Here is a 22,933-nt window from a genome sequence, read left to right as displayed (position 1 = left end):
TACGTGGAACGAAAGTGGATTATAGTTAATGTCAATCTAATTGCGTAATTAGAATCGATATGACGATAATATCGAAGAAGAAGGCAATCTCTTGTCGTGTAAAATAGCAAACCGATACTTTCGTTCATGCGGTTCTTGCACGTGTTTCCGCCACGTTGTAGCGGAACATACTGTAGTATCATGGGCAGAAAGGCCTAAAAATATCGGGTAAACCATAAGCATTGTCGCGAGCCGGGGTGCCGACAGGCCCATCAATGTCCTTTAGCTGAAGAGTTTCGTGGAAAAAAGGCCTACGTAACTGTAATATCAACCACATCTCAGTCCGCATCGGGGATTAAGCCGCGCTTGGGAACCGATGGGCTGATGACGGAAATAAAGATGTGGCGGCACTCGGCGACAATCTATGTCGCCGAAGCGAAGTGCCTAATGAACCCTCGATATCCCAACGGTCCTTTCGCCGAATGTTCGAGAACGCCTAACAAACGCGTGGATAGTGGGGATATTGAGGGATGACAAAGAAAAAGAATCGGATTCCGCCGAAAGTCAAGTTGTAAGAGTTTCAATCTTGAGAAGTTGCGCCTAGAGTTCAGAAAAAAATTGTAGCTAGTGTAAAACAAGTGTTAAGAAATAAATTTTCTTTTTTAGTTTTTTTTTATTTTTATCTTTTATTTACATCTTCGATTTCCTTTTTTTATTTTCCGTGACACTAGCGTATGGTCCGCGTGAGAGAGTGAACGTTGAATCCGTTGTGACGAGAGTTGCAAATTAATTATTGAGTTGTCTAAAGTATAGTACGTTATTGCGATTAGTTCATGTTAAATAACCATCGTTTCCTGCTTAATCAACATTTGTATCAATCCATATTCTTAAATAAACCATCATTTAATTATTAAGTAGTATAATTCGCGATACTACAATACTGTGATGAAATCACGATACTACGAATCTACTTCAGCTTCCTCTGCCTCTCCAGTAGACAGTTACGCTTAGCAGATGAGAAGAGGTTTCGTGAAAGGTGCTTGCCAAAGAAGAGAAAGTGCCACTTTCCTTCGAGATGAGTGAAGAGGGTGGCAACTGATAATAACAAGGTCGCATTTTAATTGGCGTCTTCAACCGCTTGGAAAATGCTAATTGCCAATTTGTCGTTGGACAATCCTCCGGCTGGTCGTTCCTCTTTTGCTAAGGCAACTGACAGGTTCGATAGATCTTGATCAATGTGCGCTACGAAGCAACTAGTGACAATATCGTGTTTTATTCGACGCAACCTTCCAGCAGGAATAATTTTCTGCTTCTTTTGGAAAATTCTTTTGGAAATGACAACCTTCGACGATCATAATCACGTTTTATTCGACGCATTCTTCCACGCAGGAATAATTTCCTGCTTCTTTTGGAAAATTCGTTTTAGAAGAAACATATTGGAGATTCGCGTTTTATTCGACGCATTTTTCCATGTAAGAATAATCTTCTGTTTCTTTTGGAAAATTCATTTTAGAAGAAACATATTGGCGATTTTAAAAAATATATATATATAAGAAACATATAATTTTAATAAGTATAATATATGCAATTTAAAAAATATGCGGAACTTCAAAGTTTTATATAATATATGTGAGAGTTTGAAAAGAAGGATGACAATCTTCAACAATCATAATCGCGTTACATTTAACGCATTCCTCCACGCAGGAATAATTTCCTGCTTCTTTTAGAAAATTCGTTTTACAAGAAACATATTGGATATTTAAAAAGATATATATGTAAGAAACATATCATTTTAGTAAGTTTGAACAATTTAAAAAATATGCGGAGCTTCAAAGATTCATGTAATACACGTGAAAGTCTAAAAAGAAGAACAACAACGTTCGACGATCAGAATCGCGTTTCGTCGGGGGTGTCCGATCAGTAAGAAGATTTGAATCGCGAGCGTTCATCTCGTGTGCCGTATCGATGTATCAAACGCGGATATCCAGACGGTCGGTAAAGTCAAACCCGTGTTCCGCACTTGCCACACTACTGTACCGTATTCAGAGATGCCGCTCCAACAACGACGGCCAGCGTTGCATTATCCGTACCATTGTCTACCATTTTACACGAAAAACCATTCTTGTATCCGTATCGGATTAACCAACGAAAGCAGAAACTTGTTTCTGCCAGCTTTGCAGAGCAACTCTGCATCGCTCGCATTCTGCATCGATGATCGTTCTCGAGCACGTTCGCGCTCCATAACCCAACTTTTTCACGACCCTGTCGATTCGTCGATACAACCAAACGCCGGCAAATCTTCCGATTGCGATCGATTTCTATCAGCGAGTCGTTGGAAAATCGACATCGGTTGTGTCTGCTATTTGAAAATTAGGTGTCAAAATTAATTGCAACGAACAGCATGAAATCGTCATAACGACACTTAAAACCACCGTTTACGATTAATTATCGATTGGATGCATGGTCGCAGTTACGTTCTGTAGCCTCGTTATCGTTTATCAATCTTGGTCGTTGGATCGGTCATGCATTAATATCGAATCGAACGGATTTTTTAGACAAATGGCTGGTGGCGGTTGGCAAGACAATAACAAACGAGGCTCGAAGGCAGCCTGATAATTAATACGTCAAAATCACCGGCGAACAAACGACCAGTCGTTCCATGCACAACGCGCCTAACTGAAATTCATTTGCGCACCTATACGCGTACAGAAAAGCTGCCCGTAGCCATTACACTCGTAGCCTGACAAATTTCAACCGGGAAACGCACGTGCAACTGGCAGCTCGGCCATTTCCACGCTTTTAATCGATCCGATCTTGATTTCAGTCACTTTCCCATCGCGCTTAGTCGACAGCTGACAAAAGGGAAACGCGACCGGTCCCGTACAGATCGCCGATCTCCCAACTTTCCGGATACCGTGGCGAAGGTTGCTGTTACGCGCGAATTCTACTTGAAACCTGACGATCGTTGGTACCGCGTCTGACAGGAACAGCGCGTAAATGGGAAGCTAGTCGAATGTGTTCATTGCATTCCATTCAATCGAAATGTATTGAAGAAACCTGCAAGTGTGAGGAGATCCACCGTCCCACTGGGAACGAACGATCGCACTTTGTATAGCGTCTAGCGATTTAGCGATCGATCCGAAATTTTCCTGACATCTGATATCATCATATCGAATGATAGGCAGTAAAAATGGTAAAAACGTGTGGGAAATTGTAGAAAACGAGGAAGAAACTGGTTAATTGGGGTTCGATAAATAGATTGCAGGACCCTTTTACACTTTGACAAGTACCAATCATTTCGACTGGTTTATCAAGTAAACTTGATACAAAATTATTTTCAGTTTGAATACATAAAAAACGAAATAAAATTCACTATATTATTCTTTTAGTTATCTTGCGAAAGTCAGTACATCATTATGAGAAAAAATATAACATGAAGTAGGAATTCTAAAATAAAGTTGCAAAATCAGTCAATTTGACTGATATGGTACATCTAGGCTAAAACTAACCTAACCTCAATCTAGTCTAGAAACACCACATCAGCTAAAATGACAGGTTCTACAATTTTATAAATTTGTCAACCTCCTTTAGGGATCATAATTCATATAATGAATTTTATTTTGTTTTTTATGTATTCAAACACAAAATAATTTTGTATCAAGGCTACTTATACCAACACCGGTCAATATGACTGGTACTTGTCAAAGTGTAAAAGAGTCTTGCAATATGTTTATCGAACCCCAGTTAACCAGATCCCTCGTTTTGTACAACTTGCTATATGTTTTTAAAATTTTTACTGCCTATCATTCGATATGATGATATCAGATGTCAGGAAAATTTCGGATTGATCGCTAGATCGCTAGATGCTAACACTAGCAATAGCACACCATTCAACAGACAGGTTCTACAATCTTATAAATGTGTCAACCTCCGTTTAGGTCGATCATGGTCCCACATGGATTAATAATACCAAAAATGCACTAAATAATATAGAATTGCTTCTGTAAGAAAGTAATAACTCAATAAATATACAAATATTCTATTATTACGTATTTCTTAAAGACCATTCATTTTCACTGGTTTTGGTAGAAATAGCTTCGTGTTAACTACCGATAATTCTAGTACTAAAGGAAATCTAAGGAAAAACGTACAATATATCATCTATTTAACGATTTACAAAAGATGGCAAAAACTAACGAACGTTTAGGACGCCTGGTGAGAGTAGCTTCGATCGATAGAGGACAGCAGGCGACTGAACGAAATTGCAGTGGAAATCGAATTTTCCTTTCGAGCTTGCACCGCAAGGCCTTTTGAATGCGTCGCTCGATTAGCAGAATTAAACGGGCCACCTCATCGGTGACCACGAAATGCAGCTGGCTAAGTGCTTGCGTTAACCGCAGGCAAGACGAAATGCTGCCAGGTAAGTAAAAGAAGAAACGAAATGGTAAAGTAAACAGAGAAGAGAAAGTGGTACAAAATGCAATTAACTGGCGCCATCCATCGATACGGACCTATGAATTCTCAATCGCCGTTTAATCGGTACAATCTGTTCCGCAGTTAGCATATCGGTAGTTGATTGTGTGGGGGACACAGGATTGCGCTTGTACGCGGCTCCGAAGGCCGGTCAGCCAGCTATTGGAAATCAATTAACCCACGACCGTGGCACGTCTCAACTCTACTCCTCTGCACTGTCGCGACCTCCCTTCCGTACATACGTGTGCACCGCCGAGATTATCGATATACAAGCGAGCAATAGCTGGAGAAGAAAACACCGACACCGGTGATTAATCCGGTCGCGATTTCCCGATTTACGCGTGCAAACACCTCTTCCAAGTTTGAATTTTCATGGCTGGCAGAGGTAGACGAGAATCGGCCCGATCTTAATTGCTAAGAGCTTCGGCCTTAATTGCTGACAAAGTCCATGAAATATAGATGTTTCGGGTAGGTGGGGGATCGTGTTGCTGCTTGTTAACTTAGTTGTCAATTCACAATGATAATCGACGATTCTCTTCCCATCGACCGTGACTTTCGCGTATTTATACATCTAATCGAAATATTACGTAACGGGTGTCCTTGTAAATAAATGTAACATTTCTCGCGGTGTTTGCAGAATGAAAGATACAGCATCGGTGGAGAAACGTTTGGAAAGTACGGAAAGAGATAGCCGGACGTTGCGTAGTTTGCTACACGAAGAATGCAAATGCAACGATCAATTTCTACGACTCATCGCGGTAAAAACTTTGTAACTGGGTCGGTGCTAGTCCATAGCCAATTTTGAGAAATTCAGCGCGCAGAGCGGAACAAGTACGTCCGCGTTTATACTTCGAAACCGGAGCTGTTCCAGCTTCTTTCTTCCAACGCCAATAAAATATATCGCTCGTAAAGTTAACTGCTGGCCAAATTGACTCTATCATTTGTACTTTGCGATCTCTCTTGGCCCATGAGAAAACCTACGAATAATAGTTTCGTTGCAAACAGTTACAAGAGAAAAAAGAAGATAAATCTCTTCTATGCGGAAACATAGCTCGGTTCGATTCGATTAAGAAATACACGGGAAAAGTGAAAGTAAGTTTATGTTCACAACAATATGCGTTTATATGGTTTCGCCGAGTAGGAGGATCGATTAAATGTGTACATAACAAGAAGCGGTGTTTCGTTCTTCGAAAGCAGCGAGTATAGGCGCAAAGTGATTGACAAAGGATCAGCGTAACCAAGTGACTCGAACCACGTGTCCTATTGCGCATCTGCATTATTCAATTACCAAGTTGCGAGTAAGCGTTACGGGAAGGCAGCTCAGCTGGAAAATGCGAGTTATACCATGCATCCACCAACGCCAAAGAACTCTTCTCCCTTTGTAATTCCCCGTTCGACTCGAACGCATTTTACGAGCCAACTCTTTTTTAATCCCATCACCGATGCCTTGTCTCTCTCGTTTACCACTTTTTTTTTTTTTTTTTTTTTATCGCCTTTAAAATCTCCTCGTTCCTCCTTCGAAATAAGTTTGAAATGAAATCGTCAAATATGTAGCGGCGCATGAGCTAGAGGTCAATTTGGATCATATTGTTATTTTGCATCGGAGTATCAACATCGTTAGCACATACACAATATAGTAATAAATAAACTCGACTAAGAAAATAAGACGAAGACTAATTTGAATTTTCCGGTACTCCCTCGACCAGTATAAATAGATGACCATATTCTCCAGTTTATCAGTCAGTCGTGCGAATCAATATCAGTATCTATCAGTTATCAGTTAGTTTCGAACGATCTTATTAGCGAGTTGTACACTGTCTTTTGCGAATCTGTTAGTACGAGCGTTGTAGCGGCACTCAACAGTAAACTTTCCAATGGTTTCTGTCCAGTGGCTACACAAAGATCCTATTCTTCGGACAAGATGATTGCCAGATGTCGATACATCCTCACAGAATATTTTCAGCTAGCCTAAGTGTTAAGGTTATTGGATGTATGTGAATACAAAGGAACGCGTGGATAAATTGTAAGGTAGAAAATATATATATATTTTGAATATTAAAGTGTAAGTACAAAGTTTGGAATACAATATGAGCTGGTCCAGATCTGCACGCTAGCAGCGTTACCCTATGACTGAAAAACCCTGAAGCCAACGTTGCATGTGTATCGTTTATAGTTTGCCTTCGACGCAGTCTTTTGTGTATGCGCTGTCAATGACTTCAGTGCTTGAGAAAACTAAAGACCAGATGTAGAGTTCTCTTAGAAGTGGCGACCACTTCAACACTAAGGAATAGGCTGTTCATGATCAAATACTTAGACGCTATAACAGCAAGATTTCCAATAGAAGCTGGCATGGCCCAAGGCAGTATTCTCGGACCTGTGCTGTTCACCATCTACACTGCCAATTTACCAACTTTAACAGAGATAACCACAGCGACATTTGCTGATGATACAGCTTTATTAGCAGCCCACTCAGACCCTATAATTGTCTCCTCAACTCTCCAGCGAGGTCTCGACTCTATAGAAAAGTGGTTCCACAAATGGCGCTTCAAAATAAATGAAAATAAATCCAGTCATATGACCTTCACGCTGCGAAAACAATCCTGCCCATAGGTGACCATAAATAATATTTCAAACAAAGATACAGTCGGGTATCTGGGCATGATTCTGAACAGAAGAATGACATGGAAACGGCACATCGTAGATAAATTCAAACAACTGAAATCGAAACTAAAAAAATTCTACTGGTTCCAACTTAAACATGCAAAGTAAAATAATGCTATATAAAGCCATATTAAAACCTGTTTGGAACTATGGGATCCAGCTATGGGAAACAGCAAGTAATTCCAACATAGAAATTTTCCAACGATTCCAATCGAAAACCCTAAGGTTCCTAATAGATGCACCTTGGTACGTCACCAACGAAACGATACATCACGACCTCAAGACACCCACAGTCAAAGAAAAAATATCAAAATTCAGCAATAGACATAGCGCAAGAGTTAACAACCATCAAAACCCTCCAATTGCTCAACTATTCGATACGTCGGAACAGATCCGCAAATTAAAAAGACAATACCCTTTAGATTTGAGCATTGGATTCAACTAGAATCAAACATACTATAAACTCTTATAATCCAAGTTACAGTACCACGCCAAAATAATTTACTTGTAATTTTCAATGAGAATTGATTGTAAAATGTCTACCAAATAAAAAAAAAAAGAAGCTGGCCTAAGGACCCGCTATAAGTCTTAGGATTTATTTAGATAAGGTTCTCCAAAGGAATAAATGGTCTCTGTTTTAACAGTCCCTAAATCTATCACTTACTACAGGAAGATACGAGAAATCTGCTTCTCTTCACGAACGACGCTTCCCGCTAGCAACTTTCTCTCAAGGACGCTAACCGCCCTTCTCCAACCACCAACATAGAAATTAACCAATTAACAGCAACGTCCATTTCCCTCACTTTCCGAACCAAGGCTTTCCTCAACGAATCCGATGATCTCATATCCTTAGACACACCCCATCATAGTTTTCCTTTGTGGCATCATCGTGACGGAAAGTCAGTCGTTAGACGCCTGTCCGAGTCGATAGTTGGTAGTTAGCAGCAATAATTGACCCGAGTTTCGCAACATCTTAAGCAATCATCATCCGAACTTGTATCGTGTATCGAAACGCATCGACCCTGTTGAAGTGGTCACCACTTTTAAGAAAGCTCTACATCTGGTCTTTTTAGTTTTCTCAAGCATTGAAGCCATCGACAGCGTATAGGCAATAATAGACTGGGACGAAGCAGACCATAGACAGTAGACAGACGACGATGGCTTTGTAACGTCAACCAGATGTCTACACATCCTTACGGCGTATCCTCAATATTCGTAAGAACCCAGCATAAAATCATTTTCATAGTTAAGGTCCTTCAGGCCAATAACAAGCGTTCTTTATATTTTTGCCTACTACGGCAAGATACGGGAAAGTCAATTTTTCTCACGTTCGGTATCTTCCGTTAGCAACTTTCTCTCAAGGGCGGTTAGCACCCTCCCTCACCCACCAACCTAGAAAATCAGCCAATTGACATCGAAGTCTATTTCCCTCACTCTCCTAATGAAAACTTATCCTTAACAAATCAGCTCTTTTCGTATCCTTAGGCCCACCCATCACTAGCTTTCCTCCGCCACAACATCGTCACTAAACTTTACTGATTCTCTAACTTTCGAACAGTCAACATCTTTTTACCGCGTTTCTACCCTTAGATCTATATAAAGTGTAATTTATACGTGACAACTCAGTATATACTAAATTGTAATTATTAAGTGCATAATAAAGTGCGATAAAAAAAAGAAAGTTAATAGTTGTGTTTCGGCTTTACCTTCTTATATTTTTATAATCTGAGTTGTGACTTGTGATTTTACGTGACAGCTTCGAGGCTTTCAGTCATAGGGTAACACTGCTAGCGTGAGGATCGGGATCAGCTCAAATTATATTCCTACTTGTACTTAGACTTCTGTATTAAAATATATTTTCTACTTTACAATTTATCGACGCATTCCTCTGTTTATACATTTAACAACCCCAACAGACCCGCAGTCGAACTTGTAATCGCGAATCCTAAGCAAAGTGTGCATGTAAAGTATATTACCTAGTTCCTCTACCTAGCCCAGGTTACACACCGCGCGCAAGATGGCAACTACATGTCTACACATCCTTACTCCGTATCCTCAATAGTCTTAAGGACCCATCATAAATCTCAGGAATTTTCTAGCTAAAGTCCTTCAGACCGAACAAAGATCTTTTTACTAAAAAGCGTTTTCTAAAGTTTATTGTTTGCTACGAGAAGACACGGGAAAGTTAATTTTTCTCACCTATGATGCGTCCGATTAGCAACTTTCTATCGAGGGCGGCTAAGACCCTTCCTAGTCCACCAACCTTCTTATTATCCAATCAGAAGCAATGTCTACTGCCCTCGCTTTCCTAACTAAAATTGTCATCAACAAATCCGATGGTCCCGTGCGCTAGACACACCCATCACTAACTTTCCTCCGACACAGCATCGTCACTAAACTTCACTTGTTCTTCATCGTTAGAATAGTCAACACATATCTTTAACGGGTCTCTACCGTTAAATCAATCACTTACTTAAACTTGTACATACGCAACAGCGTAACTACTTTCTTTACAAAGTTGTTGGAATAAACATTAATTTATACGTGTTAATTCAATGTATACTCAATTGAACCACTCCTATTATCGTAACAGAAATAAGGGGATCGATCAGTTCGTGGCATCGATTATCTAATCTGAAGTGTACATGTTTGTTTGTTGCTGTCTGGCCAGTATAGTTGTTGTGATAGAGCGCTATACTGCTTGTGTGTAGATTGAAACAGGTTCTTCTACTGTAGGTCACTACAGTATTGCTGCTGGCGTACTGCTGCATTTTTCTTCTCATTTTTGTGTTGCAGAAGAAAAATTGGAATTCCGGTCGCCGGGATTTGAAACCTGGGTCCCGAACGTTCGTAACCTAAGGCGCTAACCACTGCGCTACCGTCGTCCGACATTAAGTTAGTGTCGAGTGGTGGTATTTTGCTGTCGAGTGCTGCCACAAATCGTAACGGGAATTTACGACTCCCGTTGACGTGCTTTCTCATGATCGCGTCTCTCCGCGAATGGTCGATTAAACATATACGTCGGAGATGAAAGGACACCGGGCCTTCTCTTTGGAATTCTTTGGAAAATCCCCAATACCTTAATCTTTATAAGTTAACCCGATTATAATTGTCCGAGATTTGTGATAATGAGCTTGGGCTCGAGGCGACAACTAGTCGCCCAACGTAGCCGCGGTCACGGGATGAACGTTTTTACCTAATAGAGGTATAGGGTAATTGTATAGCTCTCCTTAAAAAGAATAGTTGTAGCGGCACTCGACAGTAAACATTCCAATGGTTTCTGCCCTGTGGCTCGCCACACACAGACCCTATTCTTCGGGCAAGATGATTACCAGATGTCGATGCATCTCCACAGTACATGATCAACTAGGCTGAGGACCCGCTATAAATCTTAGGACTTGGTTAACTAAGGTCCTTCAAACGGACAAATAGTCTTTATCCTAACAGTCTCTAAATCTATCACCTACTACGAGAAAATACGAGAAATCTGCTTCTCCTCACGAACGACGCTTCCCGCTAGCAACTTTCTCTCAAGGACGGCTAGCATCTTCCTCTAACCACAAATATAGAAATTAACCAATTAACAGCAACGTCCATTTCCCTCACTTTTCGAACGAGGGTTGTTCTCGACGAATCCGATGATCTCGTGCCCTTAGACACACCCCATCATAGTTTTCCTCTGCAACATCACCGCGACGGAAAACACATTCTCGTGCGATCTCGTCAGCAAGTAAAACAACGTCTTTACGACCAGTGGGTACTTCACGTTTTTAACTATGACTCCGACTTAGACTTTGGAAGAGAGTATATTTGTTATCCCGTTGACCGCGGATTCATTATCGAACCTAAGACCATTGTCATTAGTGTCTAATCACTGCGGTTACTTGTCGATTCTGTAATACTCACACTTGTGCTAATCAACATTACCTCGATTGCATAACAACGATGGCTAATTCCAGAGAATATCCATTACACGCCCCTAACTCTAATCATAATGTGAACCCATGTGATATGTTAATAAATATATGTCGGATTAACGTTGGAGTTCTGGGCGCGTAACGAGTCTTCATGTGAGTTGGCCATAGTTGTCTTATACCAGATGATGTTTATTTATAGGGATGTATTACAGAAGTTAACAAGTGATATCGATGATTGAGTGATTGAGATGTCGATGACGATGAATTTAGGTTCGATAACGAATGCACGGTCAACGGGATGACGATTGCGATTAGGAATTGGGCGTACGTGTACACTGGACTAGTCGCACTTATCGGATTGAACCTCAGTCCAAGTGGAACTGCCCTTATATACTCCTCTCCGTATTTGTCTGTATTCCTCAGGTCAATCTCTGTTTTTAAGGAGAGTAATTTAATTACTTTATACCTCTGTTAGCTCCCACGTCCCTCCCGTGACCGTGGCTACGTTCAGTGACCCATTATGTCACTTCGATCCCAAGCCCACTGTCATAAACCTCGGATAATCATAATTGACTTAATTCATAAACAGCTATTTCTCAGTTTTATTGTTTAAGTACGGCTATAATAAAAAGTCTGGGCTAAAGTATTGGGGACTTTCCCAAACATTCCGAAAGAAAGGCTCCGGTGTCCTTTCATCTCCGACATATATATTGTTAAATATACTCAAGTGTTTCTTCCGCATCTACCACGACCTATTCACCTCAGCGTCTTAGCGGATATTGTCTGTACTTATTTATTTATTATTTTAAAATACACTTGAGGATTTCAAACAGCAAGTTATCTCGTTATTCAAACAACAAACCATCCTTTACATTGGTAACCCCGACGTGAGTTGAACACGACTAAACATCCTCTACAAATATCCGTGGACCAAACTGCAGCGCAATTAAAACTGTTCTCTAGTAGCTTCGATCAGCCTCAACGAGATTCCCTTCATTTGTTCTAAGGACTCCATCCTAAAATCCTACCTATCCAATAGACAATTCATGGTAAAACACTTAGACGCTATAACCTCAACATTTCCAATAGAAGCTGGCATACCCCAAGGCAGTGTCCTCGGACCCCTGCTGTTCAACATCTACACTACAGACTTACCAACTTCGACAGATATAACCACAGCGACATTTGCTGACGATATAGCCTTATTAGCCTCACACTCAGACCCGACAATTGCCTCCTCTACTCTCCAGCGAGGCCTCGACTCTATGGAAGAATGGTTCCACAAATGGCGCTTCAAAGTCAATGAAAACAAATCTAGCCACATAACTTTCACGCTACTGGGCATGATTCTGGACAGAAGATTGACATGGAAACAACATATCTTAGATAAAACCAAACAGCTCAAAGCAAAATTTAAAAAATTCTAATGGCTCATCGGCCGACGTTCCAACTTAAATACGCAAAGTAAAATTACACTACACAAAGCCATATTAAATCCTGTTTGGATCTATGGAATCCAACTATGGGGAATAGCAAGTAATTCCAACATAGAAATTTTCCAACGATTCCAATCGAAAACCCTAAGGTCCCTAATAGATGCACCTTGGTACGTCACCAACGAAACGATACATCACGACCTCGAGACACCCACAGTCAAAGAAGAAATATCAAAATTCAGCAATAGACATAGCACAAGAGTTAACAACCATCAAAATCCTCTAATTGCTCAAATATTTGATACGTCGGAACAGATCCGCAGGCTAAAAAGACATTACACCTTAGACCTAAGCACTAGATTCAAATAGAATCAAACATACTATAAACACTTATTAATCATGTCATAGTACCACGCCAGATAAATTTACTTAAAATTCTCTAACGAGAATTGATTGTAAAATAAACGCAAATAAAATAAAAAAAAATAAAAATTTGTTCTAAGAAGTTTTGCGTTAATAAGTTGCGCGCTAATCGTCCAGCTTTCGTTCTGAACTCGCGCAAAGTATCGTTTACCGTCGACTTGAGTTCGCAAGAGGTTAATAAAGGTTAAACGTACTACGGCGAATGTTTGAATTGAAGTAGATGTCAGCGGAAGCGGTATTTTTCCAGGTGGAAGATAGTTCGGATGTTCGTTAACACAGTGCATGCAACGTAACCCGCATTCAAATGATTTACAGCCATGAAAAGTACGAAGGTAGAAAAGCGAGAAAAAAATAGGAAAGAAACCCTATACGATGCAGCACGTCCCAAAGGAAGTTCTCTTCCTGTCCACTTTTTACGGGTCTTTCGGGAAAAAAACGATCCGTAGAATTTCGCTAGGAATTTGAACGAAATTTCATCCGCGGCAAATGTTGAGATTATAACGCGGAATAATTCGAACGGTTTTTGTTCCTTTTCCCAAAAGACACGGCAAAATAGCGCGAGAAAGGATCGCGAGAAAGGATCGCGTTGCGTAACCGTAAGCGAGAAACGTTCAAGCAAAAGTAGTCTAAGATAGTTCGGGGCTATCGATTCGCTTTCGTCTTTCACGTGAAACTCACGGATGCTGGCGATGCTCGGAATATCTGACGTGTCGGTCCTCTGAGAAGCCATAGATGCCGGCTACCGCGGCCATACCTCAATCTCCACGGGCAACAGAGAACTCGATGGCCATTCCAGTTTCATAATACCTCGCCGAAGCTACGAGCGTGGATGATCCGTGTCCGGTGTCATGTCGTATCTTCGTGAAGCTTGGCGCTCTCTATTTTCAGCCCCGCTTCCCGATCGACCGTCTGCCCGTTTCGTTCTCAGCCGTAGGAACCGCTCGTCGTGCCGCTCCATAAGTGGCCTTGTCCCTCTTTTAAAATAATCCTCGAGACCAGCATCGACCAAGGTCGCGCAGCCCCTTCGCTTATCGCCGATCGCCTGTACTTTCACACCTTCCTCAACTCAACTTATTTATTTTTTTTTTTTATCTTCTATCACTTTACCGTTTCGTCTTTTCTTTCACACATTCTTCGTTACGATTGCACTGAGTAGGAATTGGTTCGTACACGAAAAACTGCCAACTGCTCGACAAAACGAACGTCACCTTACGTTGGCGAATCGCAGATGGTCGTAAGGTAGACGAACGTGCAACATTTATCGTAGATTCGTTTCGTCGAATAAAAAGTAATGGTATCTCTTAACGCCGGTGAGTTAGAAAGAAACTTCCGTTGCAAGTTTTCTGCAAGAAGAATTTCTTTTTTTTTTTTTTTTGCGAACTAAGCGTAGTCGAGTTGAAAGGAAGTTACTTAAGGGGATTGAGTTCTCCGTTAAGGAAGAAGCAGCACCGCGTGTCCGAGATCCGCTAGTCTCGCATTCTCTGTGTATCTCGCGAAAACTGAAAAACGAGGTCCCATTTTGCAAAAGAGCTCCGATTGATTTATACGCACCGTGATCGCTAAAATTAATCGAGTGTCTCGTACGTGTTACAAATTCCAACTCTTTGCGTCCCGTGCTTCGTCGAGAGAACCGGCGTGACCTGTTTACCAATTACGCGTTTCGCGTTACTATTTCAATTTTAACCCAACCGACGTAATAATAACACAACAAGAACGTCGATAAAAGAAATTCCCCTTTGTCGGAGGGGAAACAATTTCCCTAGACTAACCGTCTTACGAGCGAACTTTCTGAAAAATTCTAATCGCGATTTTACCAGCAACGACGACGATCGATCGCTCCTTACATTCCAATTCGATTCGAAACGAAGGAAAAAGCAGCTCGTACGAAACGTACGTTCCGCACCGACGATTTCAAACGGACGAACGCGAAGAGCAATTCGTTTGTCGAGCTTTGTTCCATCCTCTGTCGAACGAGTCGCACGATGCAGCATTGCGGTGCTGCAGCCTCCGTTACCGAGCGGATCGCGATAAACGCGACTTTTCGTCCATCGATTTCAGTCACGCGACCCTCGTTCAACGAAATAGAACGTTCGCGTTCCGCATCGCGAGTCAATCTTCCGCCATTGCTTATTCGCTGAATTTACCTTTTCTTTACTTCATTTCCGTTACCATATTTTTCTGCCCTTCCCCCGAATGGAAAACGAAGTTACAATATCGGCGAACAACGACCGTCGTTTCTCTCCAACGTCGTTTGCAACTATCCGCACTGATACAGTTTGAGTAATATTGCCGAGGTTGGTGTACGAAAAATGTCAGGATCTTGAACAAGCGACGAGAGATGACGTTTATTAACCTCTTAGGTACTGAATTTTGCATGGGCTGTTTCTTTGTACGGCAGAGTTTCACGCGAATTACGCGTAAACGATATGGCACTGCAACGTGTGACGGATAATCATGTTGCCTACGCAAGCACATTGGAACGAATTTTTTGATAATTAAATTGTAATTTTTCTTAGAGAAACGATGCGTATACTTGAACTTGAATAATTTACTTTAATAATCGATAATACAATCGAGTGTGATATATGTAAAGCACCACATACACGTCACAATTTCCGCGCTCATAGCGCGATAGTGTTTTTCAAATTGCTTTTCGTTTCCTATTTCCAAGCGACATTTTCAGCTTGAAGATTCTACGAAATTAGAAGAATACGGATCGCTATGTTAAAAAGAGCATCGAATAATGGTACGTTTATTTTAACGGGAAGCAACAATTGATATTTGACACTGGCAAAAACAAAGACTATATATTCTGTCTGTATATTGTTAACACTGTCATAAACGTCATAAAACGTTGCGAGGGCACAAAAGAATACGAAGCAAGACAATTGAAAAAGATCATTTAGTGGGAACGGTGAGCGAATGAGCGAGTAGAGCGAGCCACCATAGTGGTACGTCGTAATATAAGATGACATCCGCGAAAGCCACTATAGTGGCGCGTCGTACCTAAGAGGTTAAAGGGAGTATCTCGCAATAGGAAAGTTCGAGTCATTGGCGGACCTTCTCTCGTTTCCACGCTTAACGAGTATTCCATTCAAAGCGAAGCTCTCGCTTAACGATCACGACATCCCGTTGTTTATACACAGGTACTCGAGAGTGGAAATTCTATTCGTAGGAGGCGTAGCTCGAACGTGCCCGATCGTCAGCAAAAAATCAGCCAGGAGCAACTTTCCGACAAAGAAACCACTGAACCGCCACACCACCTCGTTACCACGACTAAAAACCTAATTATCAATTAATTTGCAATTATTATTTAATTACAAAAAATTAACGTAACGCAACTCAAAGTCAAAGCCTTTTTCGCGAAGAAAGTAAAGTAAGCCAACGTCAAATCGGGCGTAACTGCGCCCAAGTTACAATTCGGTAAACACACTCGACCAACCACTTTTCACTGTGTGCGATCGACGATTGACACGTTAAACTCGACGCAAAAATCTTTGAAAAATTTGTATAAGGACGACACCGACTCGCTGGACCGGAGAGCGTGACGTCAGAGGCTAAAGCCGCAGACCGCAATGTTCGAGTAATATTTATGCCTCTATTATCGTTCCAGCTACTCCAGAAATGGTAATCGATACTCCGTACGACACTACAGCACACACTTTCGCCGTGGCTCTGACGAATAACATTTCGAACGAACAACTCATCGTTTCGCAAAAAACTTGTCGCGGAAACATGATACCCGAACGAAACATTTTTCTACTGTTTCAACGGCCACTTGCGTGGTAAACAGTAGGACACGTTTCGATGTTTTCAAGATCATCGAATCGAAAGCGAGTGATTTTAACTCGCGACGATACTCGATCAGAAGTCGCACCGTTCGATGCAAGTTCTTTCCGCGACGTAACTGAAAACGACGCGGCCAGCCATAGTCACAAAGAATTGTCGGTTGATTCGCTTTGACTCGACCTCTGACTTTCGATCGTTTCGCTCTTCACTCAGATCCACCACTCGCCTCGTCTAAAGCTGCTGGACAACTCGTCACGTCACTACGAAATCGAACACCGTCTCAATATTTTTCGGAACGACCCGCGCAAATGCAAGTTTCCATCTTTCTCAATGAAACTCGGTGCACTTTCCGGCGATGAAACAAGCGCACGGTTTAAACAACGGGGGAAAAGAAAACGGAGCACTGTGTCGATTGAAAATTTTACTTTCTTTGCACACGAACGTGGCGGCAGTGTTTTCGCGGTCGAAGCGTGGAAGAAAATGAGTGGCGTGGCGCGTGCGACGCGCTACGTCTATTGTTGACAGGTCGAAAGGTAACTGCGGCACGTCCAGTTCTTCGAGGCAGCGTACCACGCGCGCCACGTGCTCCGCTCGCTTAGCTCCGCCTACCAGTCGCTTGGTGGCCAAAGAAACCGCCGTAAATCCATAACGAAGCAGCTTCTGTTAAAGCCGATCTTTCATCGTTATTCGCGATCCTAATTGGACGTGCGCCGTGAATCAGTGAATTTATAGCCGCTGTTGAAAGTGCAGATCGCGCGAACCATCGGTATTTCCGAACGGAAGTGTGGAATTTCTACTGAAGAGTAGAAAACAAAAGTTGGAACTGAAAGGAGCGACACGAACAGCGTGGAAGCCGCAGGGTAAATCCATACTACATTCCGTGGAAAGAAACGAGTTCCCCCAGAAAGTGCAGGTAATCCCTGGCGGTATCAAGGCCTCAATTAGTCTCGCAATCGCGCACGCCACCTTTAAAAATGTACACGTGACGCGTAACGAATTGTGGCTAGCAATTGCCGCCATGGTTTGACGCGCTGAAACTTGTGTTCGCGCGGACAGTGTCACAAGCGCGCTCGATCCTCCGATAATTTCCAGCTTTGTATTTTATGATCGAGCGGAGAAAGAATCGCCGAAGAATCGAGCGAATTTTTTCAACGAATTCCGTATCGAACAACGTTCACGCGAGAAACAGTGGTACCGGTAGCAGGTTTACACGCCACGTTTATCGACGAGGTTTTTAGCGTGTCGGGGAAAAAAAACCGAGCGTCAGCCATACCGTGCAACCATGTTCCTTTATCGCTATCTGCAGCGACAACCGGTTCGGTTAAGGATCTAAGTGCAGTATCGATGTGAAACTTCCGCACTGACTTCATTTACAACGCGACTATTATAGTAGCCACGAATATATTACTATGGCACGGATTAAACGTAGCTACTTCGATGTAGTCACACGATTCCGATGACCTCACGCGACCAGACGGTCTCAAGACAGATTGAAAATATTATTCACGATCGAACGATTAGCTTAACACTTTGACTGCCATGTTGGTCATATATGACCCGGCCACGGTTTCTCCTGTGGCGCCACGGTGGTCATTTGTGAGCGGAGCGCTTAAAGTTCTTATAATTGTAAAAATTGAATGAAAATTGACAGCTGGGTCATTTTTAATATAACCGATACATAGAAGATATTTTGAAATAAAAAGTGTCCCACTAAACAATTAAACATTTTTATTAGAACATCGATAAAAAAAAAAAATGAGAACAAATGTTGCATCTAACGGTGCACTGTGTTCAAACACTTTAAACATAAATGTGGCTCATCGATACAATCTGGATGATATGGTCACCTCTTTGGTCCGATTCTTAGCAATTTTTCATCCTAACTATTTTTTATAGCACTCTCTGCAAAATTTTCGTGCCAGGTACGCTTGCACTTTTTTCTTCTGCGTTTCGTGTCGCAATCTTTGTCGAATAAATATATTTGACGGCTCTGGTGAATAGCACTGTGTAAGGTGCGTTGCGAGTGCCATTCTAAAATCTGATACCTCGATTTTTGTTTTTGTTGCTTGTTTATAGAGTATCATCGCGTTTGATATTGATGTATTTAACAATAACTCTAAAGCTAATTTTGTATACCACTCGAGGGTTCTTTTATGTGGTGTAGAATATACTATCATTCGATCTGATAAATCTGCAGCACACTTTCCTCTGTTGTAATCTACCACTACCATTGGTTTATCAGAAACATAATTTTTTTCCGGACCTCTACCATTTCAGCCAAATGTTTCGTCGAAATCATAAAAATAGTCATAATACTGTTTACTAATACCTTCTACACGTTTCAAATATATATTGTGCACGGTTTGCTTATGACGAAATAACGAATGCGAATGGTTTGTTGAAATAAACGAAGTCTTGTTATAATATGTCGCTATCAACAGTTACCAAGGCGCCACGGTAGTCACTCGTGACCACCAATAAGATTGTTGGTCCATTGGGGAAGAATGTTGTCTTACATCATCAATTTATTATTATTTTGCCATTATATGCTTTGAATACTAAAAATACTCTCGTGGCGTCCTCAGCGAAACACGTGATTTTAAATAGCGTGGCAGTCAAAGTGTTAAAAGCTTCACGAACGTTTCTGTCCGCAATATCCATCTATTGGTAAACTCATCAAGCTTCCTCCTTCGGGACATTTGTGTACATTTTAACATGGACGCAGTGCGCGCGGCTTGACTCGAGCAATTTGTCGATTTGCAACGATGATAAGTAATAGGTCGTCCGAAAAGTTTCTTTCGTTGTATAGGGAAATAATGAAAAACAGAATTATGTTCACATCTGCCTGAAACAGCTGACAAACTAGTGCATTATGGGAAAAAAATAAAAGGGAGAAAATATCGTTCTTTCTTCCTACGTCACGTGAATTTGTGGATGAAAAGCTATTTCGGAAAAATTGAATTTCAAGAATGAAAAAATCAAATTAAACCTCTCGATAAGCTAAGTAAAAATCCAACTTGACTTCATTAAAGAATGCAGTTATGTATAAAAATTAGATTTCTTATGTACCGCGGAAAAGAAACTTAGTTGTAGTGTAAAATTTTCTTGTAGAAATAAACACGTAATTATTAGGTCGTCTGAAAAGTTTCTGTCATTTTATAAAGAAATAACGGATGCACAATATTTTCCATTTTATATTATTTTATCGAATGATCCATTATGATCCATTTTGCTCTATCAAAATAAAGACCACAACGTTCGTCAGATCAGGTTTCATGTTTGTATACAGATGCATCTTTGTAAAAGACGCGTCTGTAAAAGAAAGACATTTTTCGGACAACCCAATACAACATTAGAGTCTGCAAGCCAGCCATCGTCTGATTGTAAATTAATTTGTAATTAAATCAGCGTGTAATTAAAGTCGAGCGCAAAATTCTGCGCTGCACTCGTGAAAACAGCCGATGCACATCTCTGTTCCCTTAGGTTGCAGCAGGCGTATCACATCGTCATCGACGTATCGTAAAACCTTCTCATCTGTCTTTACGTCCAAAGTCGTTAACGAACAGTAAACGAGCGAACAGTTCCATTAGATTTCTCAACCGGTTTATTTAAAAGGCAGCTCTTTGCGAGAGCTCGTATTTCCACCAAAAATAAACGCGTTGGTAGAAGCTCGCTGGCAACTTACGGGGGACGATGAAAGCGAAAATGGTGGGGGGTAGAAGTTTGCAGCATAGAATTCTTCGAATATAATTCATAAACGAGATTGGATCGTATTACATCGGTCGCAACGATTTATCGTCGGTTTCATCGACTCATCGTTAGACGCGAATTTCCGAAGGATTCAGCTCGGCTGTCGATCGCTGTGATCGCTTGCGGCTGTGCCTGGAGGAAAATGCACGGTGCACTGGGCATCGCGTTAGGAAAATTCAACGGACGAGATTTCAGCAGCGACGCGCTGCCAGCTGACTGTAGCTACAGTCAACGATAACGTCATCAATAAATGACGAGAAGTTGGAGGAGTTAGGGACAATTATTGCGCCAGCGTGAAATTTCGTGCCAGGTGGACTATAACACGCTGGAAAGAGACGACGAATTCCAGCTTGTAAGGAAACACGCGAAGCTGAAGTCGCCTCTGCTTCGCAGATAATTTATTTGTTTTTTGATAGCTTCCTCTAACGTTCTTCGCTAGTATGAAAAAGTACTGAAGGAAACGACGAAGTATTCTTATCTTCTCTGATCCGTTGGAAGGAGATGACGCAGTTATTAATTGATTTTTCACGACATTCTTCTCCTGGATGCGTCATGGATATAATAAATCAACTGTAGCAAATTTCCTTCGTCCTGATTCCAAAATATCTATACAACATGACCTTCCTATAGACGCACACGAAATTGAACAGGTCAACAAGATCTAACAATCGTCTCCATCGGAACTTCATCAAACTCTTCGTGTATATTAAAAAATGGAAATAAATAACCAAACCGTACTACTATTCGATACATTTAATTTACCTTCAGCTTGAACGTTAACCCTTTGCAGTGCTATATCGAGTATGACTCGACATCAGATTTAATCTCAGGAGCTGCTTTCCCACCTTTTTTTTTGTGAAACATGCGAAAGAAAAGCAGGATTGCATCCTAGAAATTGTTTCAAGATATATCGTACACTTAAAAATTAGAAAATACCACAATAGTGTGAATAAAACTGGTATTTAAGTCAATTTCTATCTTCCTTTGTTTATTGAAATTGTCTTATTTTTTAGTTCAAGTAAATTTCAGATAAAACACTTAAAAGCGTTGCGAGCTGCTGCTAACGAAATTGAAATAAATTCCGAGTGCAAAGGGTTAATATTTTTAATTTTACCTATATTTCTTTATACTTTTAATTTGAAGTTTCGTACAAACAATATATGAAATCGTTAAATAAAATCATTACTGCAAATATAATTAACCGCTTAAACAATTTTTACACTTCTCTGTTTTTCAAGTAGTGAATATTAGTCTTCGATACTTGAAAAATTGCACCATGGAAACGTATAGCTCGCTGTGACGCACGCGGTTGGCTAAATGTTAAAGTCTAACACTTTATACTTCCTAACAAAGAACACAAAGAGCTAAGGAACCAATTTACGAACCAACGTTGCACTCTCATCAATTGGACATGTCGAAACCTAACATAAATAGGGAGAGTCACCTCTCGAGTGCAAAGAGTTCAAACTTGAAATTGATAGCGTGCGGGTCGCAGGATGACGGACGTACTTAGAGCGTTGCGAACTGCTGCTAACGAAATTGAAGTAAAATTCCGAGTGCGAAGGGTTAATCTCGTCGAAGGTTCGCGATATCAACCGATCGGTTGCAAGCTGACTGATCGCCATTTAGTCGACAACTCTTAACGACAGGATTGTCATAAAAATACATCGAGGTCTGTGGAATCATTTATTCGAACATTAGTACAGATCTCCATAAAAATGTAATATCGATCCTAGTTGGCAATCTTCCGTTTTGGCAACATTTAAGCCACACGTAAGCAACGCTAAAATGATTGCAAAGATCCCGCCATTATCGCCTGTATTATCTCTATATACGCGTATAAATTTCCCGACTAACGTTCAGAAATTGCAAACTGGTACCGGCAATTTTCTATCGCTGTAAGCTCGAGCCCCGAAGAAATTGGGCTAAGTATAAAATACAAGGGAAATGAATTCGGTCAACATAGTAGCTAGCGCGCGATACAGAAATTTACGATCGGTTCGTCCTTCTATCTCGATAAGTTGCTACATTTTTACCGCTTTTCGACGAACGTACTTGCAGGATTCGAAATGGGTCGCGGTCGATGCGTCTCTAATTATCGTTTATAACAGCTAACGAGTGTTTTTCCATCACGCGAGCGTGTTTTTCCTGCTTTTTACTGCCACGAGCCACCCGACGCAACGTCGTACGTTTATTCCGAAACATTCGCATCGACGTGATCTTACTAATAACTATTCGAGTCGAACACTTCTAACCTTATTGTAAACGACATTACAATTTGACATCGTAACTTTACCCCTCGAGCCTCTCCGAACATTTCTATAATCCTGAAACAAGTTGTTGGAATAAAGTACATATTATAACCTGTTAAACTCAGTGTTATACTAATTCAATCAGCTCTATTATCCTAACCGAAATAGGAGATCGATCAGTTTGTGGCGTCAATTATCTAATCGTAACGGGAATTTATGACTCCCGTTGACGCGACTCCTCCGCGATCGGACT

The 22,933-nt window shown here is 41.1% G+C and overlaps 1 protein-coding gene across 14 annotated transcripts in view; it reads right to left on the bottom strand.

Annotated features, from left to right (window-relative positions):
* The window catches only part of Shaker (potassium voltage-gated channel protein Shaker), a 185,314-nt gene that overhangs the window by 51,767 nt on the left and 110,614 nt on the right, over positions 1-22,933 (bottom strand). The window contains exon 1 of one of the 14 annotated variants that reach the window (XM_072022413.1): positions 13,568-14,466. The exons of the other annotated variants lie outside the window; for them this stretch is intronic. Within the exon in view, the coding sequence (XP_071878514.1) occupies positions 13,568-13,641 (74 nt within the window). The 5' untranslated portion in view covers positions 13,642-14,466. Of the gene's footprint in view, positions 1-13,567; positions 14,467-22,933 lie in introns of those variants that run through there. 14 annotated transcript variants of the gene reach the window in all.

The sequence above is a fragment of the Bombus fervidus genome, chromosome 2 (assembly GCF_041682495.2).
Source record: "Bombus fervidus isolate BK054 chromosome 2, iyBomFerv1, whole genome shotgun sequence".
NCBI classification, from domain to species: domain Eukaryota; kingdom Metazoa; phylum Arthropoda; class Insecta; order Hymenoptera; family Apidae; genus Bombus; species Bombus fervidus.
Note: the sequence above shows the minus strand (reverse complement) of the source record. Positions and strands in the feature narration are given on the sequence as shown.